At 38.0% G+C, this 9,349-nt stretch overlaps 1 protein-coding gene across 1 annotated transcript; it reads right to left on the bottom strand.

Moving 5' to 3' along the window:
* Nucleotides 1-2,118: 2,118 nt before the first annotated feature.
* On the bottom strand, nt 2,119-7,423 carry LOC135771656 (uncharacterized). The gene has a single exon (XM_065281974.2). It carries the CDS (start codon nt 7,421-7,423, stop codon nt 5,807-5,809), a length of 1,617 nt encoding a protein of 538 aa, XP_065138046.2. The 3' UTR covers nt 2,119-5,806.
* Nucleotides 7,424-9,349: the final 1,926 nt, after the last annotated feature.

The following is a 9,349-nucleotide window of genomic DNA, read 5'->3' as shown; positions in this document are numbered from 1 at the left end:
AACATCAACGTCTCAACACTAAAATACACAGAGACAAGACTCTGTTTACACTCAATGAAACACGCAAGAGAGAAAAACACTGAGGATACACGAACACATCACACGCGCGCTCTTTCTTTCTTTCTTTAGTGAGTTTATCTGCGGACTAAAGAGCTGCAGCGCCTCCTGCTGTACTGGAGAGAGAAGACAAAATTTAGCTAAACAAGTACGTGTCTCAATTATGGCCAAAAATCATCACAAACTATTGTATAAAGTAATGACTAAAATAAAAGAATTGGTGGGAAAATAATTGCTAAAGAATAAAGACAGAACATCAAGCTTTTAAAGTCATAAAGATAGGACATCGTAGGACAAAGAGATTATGATAAGATTAAAAATACATCACAAACTTTTCACAACGTTGTATTTTCATTGTAATTAGGTAATGTTGCAGTACAACATTTTAAAAACCTAAAAAAACACTAAATACCTAAATAAAAAAGAACATTATGTAAAATACCTAATTGGCACGTTTTCTTTAGGTAGTAAAAAACATAAATCACTGTTCACTGCGAAAACAAAACCAGACCAAAATGCAACATTTGTAAGACATTTTGTTTAGCTGTTAAACCTTGGAATAAGACTTTTAAAGAAAATCTTGACCATCCAACAGGTGTTTATGTTACTTTGGTTTATGTCGACCCACCAGGAAAATGCCCGGTATGCCCATTTACCAATCCAGTCCTGCCTACCATTAATAATGGTCGTATTTTGGTGTGGTCATGATGTCCTTTAAACGTTTTATTTCAACATTATGATCACGTTATTTTAAGACCTTAACAAAAGGTCTCACAAATGTTGTTTTTTAGTCTGGTTTTGTAGTGAACAGATTAGGGCTCCATAACGATTAATCACGATTAATCTATTGCAGAATAAAAGTGTTTGTTTACATCATAAATGTGTGTGAAGTGTATAACAACTTTGTATATAAATATGCACACATGTGTATTTTTGCTCAACTGTTTAATGAAGAACTTCCAAAGCATCCACAGCCAAACTCATTAATTGTCCTTGCACGTTTGCTTTGATTAATCGCTGCTGCAAATTTGCCAATTAGGGTTACATTTTCTATAAACCAAACTGGGAATATGTTAGTGTTTACAAATGTTTGCAGGTTGTGACGGACTCCTGCTAAGTAGAAACTATATCCTTGTGTCTGGGCAGAAAAATCTTAGTAGTTTAAATGTTCATAATTGTTTTAGCAAATATTAGGCTATATGAAATATGATATTATGTGAAGAAAATTTTAAAATTCATATGGTGAACATTACAATTAACAATATCATTATTAAAATTAAATTAATTTTTCTTATTTTATTTAAGGGTTACACTGATCACCCTATCTGTGATATTATTTGTTGTATAAAAGTGACATTCAACCAAAAGTAATTATTTCAATAAAGATATATTTCAAGGATTAAATTATTTTGCCTACATAGGTCTTAACCCAAAGGGTTCACTTGTGCATTGTTAACTAGAACGCACCTCATCATAAATGAATAAACTCAGTGTAGGCCTATATGCCTCATATGGCATAGCATTAAATATCTTTGCTGCATTTTCTCTAGAACAGACAATGGCTTTCTCGCACACAGTGAGTTAGACCCGCCTTGGCCAGTGTGTCTTAGGCATTCTGAAGGTGCCGTTTTATCCATTGGTTTTATCATGTTGCAGTCTATTAGGCAACAATCTGCATAATATGGGCTTGTCATTACATCTACATTTCAGTGGTAACAGATAAGGTGATGATGATCATCCTCTTTCTTTATTATTGTTAGCAGTACCCGCGGTGTCTCTTTGAAGCTGTCATTTTCTTAAATGAGCCGCGGCAATTTTCAAATGAGCTTCTAACGCTAGACAAACGCCTTTATTTTCAACGCAATCATCTTGTACTTAAACCATTTTGAAACTAAGCAGCCATTTGTCCTTGGATTTGGCGCCGCGTTTGCAGGACTCATGTTCTGCGCTGTAGGTGATTTAAAAAAGTGATGAGTGGAAGGGCAGCGTGGGCTCTGTATGTGAGGCAGAGCGGCAATTGCGAAATTGCAGAGCGGCAATTGCGAAATTGCAGGCGCGGCTCGAAATGGCTGTTATTTCAAATAGCGTAGCATATTTTTAACTAATAGGTCTATCGGTTAACCGGTTTCAACCGGCTTATGAGGCTTGGTGGTCTGTCAAGAAATTTTTTAGTTTTTGTCATCCCTAATAAAAATAAAACCTACAGGGAACGTTTTGGGAAGGTTCCCATTAGCTTATAAAAATAAAACCTAAAAATAACCTGCAGGGAACGTTCTGGGAAGGTTCCCATTAGGTTACCCCAAAAAATATCCTATAGGGAACGTTCTGGGAAGGTATATAAAAAAATAACCTAGAGGTTCTTATTTGGTTCCCAAAAAATAACCAAAAGGGAACCATATGGGAAACTTTGGAGAAGACTGTTGTGCACAAAAATAAAGAAAAATGCTGACCAATACTCCATTTTAGTACACATCTTTAAAACAAGCAAACTATTTAATATATATTGTCAGCTAACAGCAGTGCTTAAAAGATATTGTATTTATTCCACTGTATGTGGTTATGGGGACACTTCAAATATTTTTAGGCAGAAATTGAATACAAAAAGAGTATTATTCCTCCCTTAATTTGGAATAGAATAACTTTTTCATAGATTATGATACAGAAAAAATTTCATTTATCCTCTGTAAGCTGACAATTGCTGGAATCAAACAAAACTGTCTGCAGGTTTTATTACCACTCAGGGCCAGAGTTATACACTTTTAAATAGAGACTTTAGAAAAAAAAATCAAAAAGCGCCTGTTTATTTTTGTGTTTATTAGAGGACTGACAACACATACAACCATGTTTAGCACTTTCAACAGTGTTTTATGTAATGTCAAAGGGTTTCCTGTAAAATTATACCAAACTTTTGTATGTACACCTCTCCATAGGTATGGGAACCAAACTTTATTCAAAATTTATTTTTCCTAACAAACTGTCACATATTTACTGCCATCTTAACACAGCTGTGGAAATTCTTAATATGATGATTGCTTTGCTTTCCCGTTGCATCCTGGGAAAGCAGGGATAGAAAGTATCTATTGATGCTTGTTTCAGAATCCGGGGCGGATGCAGTAGGGCATCTGGGGATTTCTCGTTTACTCATTTTATGAATACTGAGGATTCAAACATACTACTATGTTTACGCCTAATTCTTGCCTACCCTTTTACATATACTAAGGATTCGGACATGCTATACTATACTACTTTTTGCCTATTATAGATTCGGACGCAGCCAGTTACTACAACTTACAATGTTGATACGTCTTTTAGTTTCTGTTTAGAACTTCTCCTATCAGACAATGCTCGTAAGCAAAGTGCCTTCTGTGTGACAGTGTTTAAGACGACTGATAAGACGACTGTTGTAAGAATTGCGGAGGTGGAGTACAAGTTAACCCATGAGAAGATTGACATCAAATATCTTTGCCCTGACAAGCCAGATATAAAGATGTGCAACAATCAAACGACCAATAGGTTGTTTAATAGAGCATTTAAAGGGTTGTGGCAAAATAATCAGCATTAGGCCCCATCAGGCTGAATTAGAGAAGGGCACTAGACCTCTGCTCAGTGTTCTGCATGTCTTCAGTCATTTAAATGTAAAACTTACACCACTAGCAGTTAATCATAGGTGAGTCGTACAGCCTACGATATGACTCAAAATTTGCCCCACCTACATTTTATAGTCAGAAGCTTTATTTATAGGACCTAAATTCATAGTAAGGTTTACTTATTCTCCCTTATGAAAAATAAACATGCAGTTAAGCTGATTGATTGCCCATTTGTTTACTACAAATACATGGCTACATTTCATTTGTATGTTTGTTCTAGGTGGGGTGGCCATACGTGCCATTTTCGCCGGACGCGTCCTGGACAGGATTTCGGGGTGTCCTCCGAAAGTCGATCGCATACGTCAGGGGTGACCAACCCTGTTCCTGGAGATCTACCCTCCTGCATATTTTAGTTCCAACCCAGCTTCAACACACCAGACTCTAATTTTTAAATAGCCCTGAAATGCTTGATAGCCAGGTTCAGGTGTGTTTGACTGGGGCTGGAGCTGAACTCTGCAGGACAGTAGATCTCCAGGATCAGGGTTGGTCACCACTGGCATACGTCATCGAGGTTCTCACATTTCAGGTAAATACATTATAAAATTACAATTTATTTCTCTTTAGAGTCTTTAGACATACAATCACTGTAGTTTCATTCTTATCTTGAAATGTAAAGGTAGCTTTTTTGAAATAGAACCTGAAATAGTAAACCTTGATGACGTACATGGTCGGCCAATGCGACTTCCTTTCTGTCCAGGACACGTCCAGCGAAAATGGCATGTATGGCCACCCAAGTTCTAGGGATGTTAACAATTAATTGATATTCGATTAATTGTCAATAAGAATTAAATCGATGAAGTTTAACAATTGTAAAATAAGCAGGATCATGCACATGTGTGCGGCACCTGTGAAAAACAAATACAGCTGGAGAAAAAAAGTTAAACTAGCCATGATCACAACAATGCCAAACACACACCTGGGCTTTTTAACGCCATGCGAGACGAGGCTTACTGCCAATGCACGAAATGGCATCCGCAGTTGATCTAAGAGGGTCTGATACAGACAATGCAAATACAGTTAGGATACTGAAAGCAAAGACCCTCTTCAAGGAAGCCTACAAGATTAGCATAGCAATGCTAATCTGGCAAGAAACTGTAAACGGTAACTGGCTGTCGTTACACTCTGAACGCCCGCAACATATATCACTGATCATTGACAGGCTGGGGCGCTACATGCTAGCCAAGTTGACTGGTGCATGTTGTCTAATGAAAGGTTGCCATCTCTATAATACAGTGGTTCTTAACGTTGTTCCTGGAGGCCCACTGCCCTGCACATTTTGTATCTCTCCCTTATTAAACACACCTGATTCAAATCATCAGCTCATTAGCAGAGCTCTCCATGAATTTAACTGAGTCTGTCAGATAAAAGAGACATACAAAATTAGATTAGATTAGATCAGCCTTTATTTGTCTCACAAGTGAGAAATTTCAGCATTTACAGCAGAAAGCAAAAGAGAAAAAGTATACATATTATATAGTACAATATATTAAACAACAAAATGTGAAGAGCAGTGGGCCTCCAGGAATAACATTAACCACTGCTATAATATAAGCTTCTTTGCTGAAAGTTTGCTGCAGGTCTAAGCTGAGGTGATGACGGGAAAATTGTTCTTTGTGTGCTTCTTGGATATAATTACAACAAAAGGAGCATCAACGACACTGAAAGCGAGGTGAACAACTAGAAAAATAACACTTGACTTGATGATAATGAAACCTTCATTCTCACATTTCATGGACTTTAATGCAACTGTTAAGTTACCAGAGTGCCCATGTTAGGCAGAGTTATACTCATAAGTCAAATTGATGATCAGAGCCGATCCTCCCTATACGCAGGCTACGCGAGCTGCGTGTGGCCCGCACCACAAAGGGGCCCCCATGTTCTTAACTTCATGCAGCGCTGCACAGACCAGCTGGCGAGTGACATCATTGTGCCGCGGGAGCCATTCGAAATTATAACAAGGAGTCTGATTTTACGATAATCTAATTCCAGATGTCAGTCCATCTATGCAGCTTCGCATGCGGTTGACGTGCCTATCAACATGCATCTTCATTCGGATATTAAAGCTATCCACCCGGAGCAGGAAATACAAGCACATTACAGTGTTAAGGTTTCTCTCCAGTATGAACTCTCTGATGGACTTCTAAATTACTTGACCTAGAGAAGCTCTTTCCACAGTGAGCACAGACGTAAGGTTTTTCTCCAGTATGAACTCTCCGATGAGCTATTAATTGAGATGAACTAGAGAAGCTCTTCCCACAGACACTACAGTGATAAGGTTTCTCCCCAGTGTGAACTCTCTGGTGCCTTAGTAAGTTTGACTGATGACTAAAACTCTTCCCACAGAGACTACAGTGTTGAGGTTTCTCTCCAGTATGAACTCTCTGATGGACTTCTAAATTACTTGATCTAGAGAAGCTCTTTCCACAGTGAGCGCAGACGTAAGGTTTTTCTCCAGTATGAACTCTCCGATGAACTATTAATTGAGATGAACTAGAGAAGCTCTTCCCACAGACACTACAGTGATAAGGTTTCTCCCCAGTGTGAACTCTCTGATGGACTTTTAAGGTAGATGAAGAAGCAAACGTCTTGTCACAATGAGAGCATTTGTAAGGTTTTTCACCTGTATGACCTGTCAGGTGTATCACTAAACTTTCATGTCGATTAAAACTGTTCCCACAGACACTACAGTGATAAGGTTCCTCACCAGTGTGAACTCTCTGATGGACTTTTAAGTAAGATGAAGACGCAAACGTCTTGTCACAATGAGAGCATTTGTAAGGTTTTTCACCTGTATGAATTCTCAGGTGTGTCACTAACTTGTCATGTCGATGAAAACTCCTCCCACAGACACTACAGTGATGATGTTTTTCTCCAGTATGAACTCTCTGATGGACTTTTAAGTTACTTGAAGAGGTAAATTTCTTGTCACACTGAGAGCATTTGTAAGGTTTTTCACCTGTATGACCTGTCAGGTGTATCACTAAACTTTGATGTCGATTAAAACTCTTCTCACAGATACTACAGTAATTAGTTTTTTCTCCAGTGTGAAATGTCTCATGTATTATCAGCTGATATTTATGACAGAAACGTTTATCACAGTGTGAACACTGATGGAGTTTCTCTTTAATGTGAGTATTCTGATGTTTTTTTAATGAACTTGAATCCTTAAAGGTTTTGTCACATTCACTGCACTGATACGGTCTCTCATTGGTGAGTGAAAGCACATGTCTCTTCAGACTATGTTTACAGCTAAATCTCTTCTCACAGTGAGGACACTCGTAAGGTTTTTCTCCTGTGTGAACTCTCTGATGAATTTTAAGATTTTGTTTGGTTCTGAAGTATTTTCCACATTCAGTGCAGTTGAAAGGCTTTTCACCGCTGTGTGTCCTCATGTGGACATTTAGATCAGAGGAAGAGCCAAAAATCTTCCCACACTGCTCACAGTGAAACTGCTTCTTCTTCTTCTTCTTCTTCTTCTTCTCTCTGTGGTCTTCTGAATGAAGTTTCTTCTCTTGTGAGGTAGTAAAGCTGGTCTCAGATCTGTTGAAGAGTTTCTGTTCTGTGTGTTTTCTCTCATGTCTCTCTAAATGTCTCTGTGAGCTGAATGTCTTTCCACAGATGATGCAGGAAAGAGTTTGTGCTGTCAGTCGCTCTTTTGATGTTGAGGACGTTATTTCTATATCCAAACATGAATCACTCTTCACATCTGAAAGAAACATGAAACAATTGAATTGTCTTTTCACTCTTATTTACACAAAGAAGGATGAAGAATTGAGATTCTCTATCTTTTTCTAGATTCACACATATAGACAGAAGACAGGTGTCAGTCCTGTTATTACAGCTGGGTCATTGCTAGTGATGGGATATTTGAAGCGAGGGTTCGGAGCGCATGTCGAGAATAAATGGGGGTGCCAGATGAAGCCTTGATTCAGGGCTTGTGTTGTTAATGTAGAAATCATGTAATCAATGACAAAAACTTTTAATCGGAAAACGATTAATCGCGATTAATCCTTATGGATTCCTAACCGCAACATCCAACATGAAAATTCAACTGCAGTAGCCACCATTCAACCTGAAGAGAGCAGACTTTTTTACACCATATATTGTAGCATTGAAACACTTTATACCCCCCCCCCCAAAAAAGTTACTCAAATCAATGAACAGCAATAATAAACTTTATTAGTGTTTCAGCTATATGCATTATACTGTGGCAGCCGTCACGCCTAAAACGTTCCCGCCACGCCTGTGGTTGTGTATACAAGGAATACAGCAAACGAAATCTCACCGGATGAGCACTGTTTTATGCTAATTCTTCACCCAAACTTAACTCTAACATTTCACAGGATTTAGGATGTATTTGTATCTCATTTAGCTAGGTCCACTGTTTTCATCCTAATCCTACCTCCAAATCTATTCATAAACTTTTCGGCATTTGCTGTATCCCTTCTAGACAAAATCCACGGCGGCAGCTCGCAAAATCAAGCTACCAAAATGTCTTTCTTTGATGTCTTAAAGAAATAAATTCCTTTCTGGATTCTCGTTGTTCACTCATTTATAAATAAATCTCCTAAAATATCATAATTTCCCCATGGGCTTAGTTTCATGCACAAATAGATTTAAATCAACAAAACATGATGATTACATCTCTGTTTGGAGTAAAAATTATAAAATAAAAAAGCCTACACGAAATATGCTACACTTAAATAATTAGCAGATTGACAAAATAATAAAGAATAAAAAAGTATTTGAGTTTCTGTTCTTTTTTATGACGCGCTCTAAAACCAGCAGCAGAAAGCACGTCATGTTTTTAATGATTTTAAATAAGCACAATGTTTTCTCCTTATTGTGAATGTACACAAATAAAAGTACACGATTTACAGTTGCGAATGTTGTTTTACGTTTATCTGTATGACTATAAATTTAGGGTAATTTAAGGTGCAAGGTCATCACGCGTATGCTGTTCACGACGCATATACACGGACGCAGCGCAGGGCTGCAAGAAAAGACTTTAAACTTTGATTTACCATATTACGAGTTTTTTGGACATTCAATGGAATCACTGTACTCATATCATCAACTTATCAGGCCATTAGTTATTCAGAATATAGGCTATAAACGCAGCTCACTGCTGACTGCACAGCTGTCAATCTTCTATGCTTCAGATCGACACTCACAAAGTTTCACATTAAATAAGATATTTGTCCAAAATAAAACAAAAGGCTAAATACTGAATACTACTCATACGGGACTGCAAGGCATGAATAGTTGAATCTGTTTGGAAGGAAACTTACATTATTCCTAGGAAGAGAAGGACGTTGTATGGTAATAAAAACTAGAGGCAGAGGGTGAGACAGTTTCATCTGTTTTCAGACAGAACTGCAGGGTCGGGGTAACCGCGGGTGAACTGCATAATATTTGATGTAACGGGTGTAATAATATAAACGTGTCATTTGCCTTGTACATGCAGGTCAGGACTCATTAGGCAAGAGTGCACTGCTGGTCTAACATCCAGACCATTTTGACTCGGTACGATTCCGATAGGCAGCAGTTTTTAAATGGCCCTGTGCTTATTTGTGTTTAAAATCTGTCTGAAGACCGTAAAAGGTTTTTATTTACTGCGTGATTTGCGGTGTGACCGGGGGTAG

This window comes from Paramisgurnus dabryanus, chromosome 8 (genome assembly GCF_030506205.2).
Source record: "Paramisgurnus dabryanus chromosome 8, PD_genome_1.1, whole genome shotgun sequence".
Taxonomy (NCBI): Eukaryota; Metazoa; Chordata; class Actinopteri; order Cypriniformes; family Cobitidae; genus Paramisgurnus; species Paramisgurnus dabryanus.
The sequence above is the reverse complement of the archived record's forward strand: the minus strand, read 5'-3'. Positions and strand labels throughout refer to the sequence as shown.

What these genes read in the sequence shown, in the direction of transcription:
- LOC135771656 (XM_065281974.2), bottom strand. Translation starts at nt 7,423, where the DNA reads ATGTTTCTTTCAGATGTGAAGAGTGATTCATGTTTGGATATAGAAATA.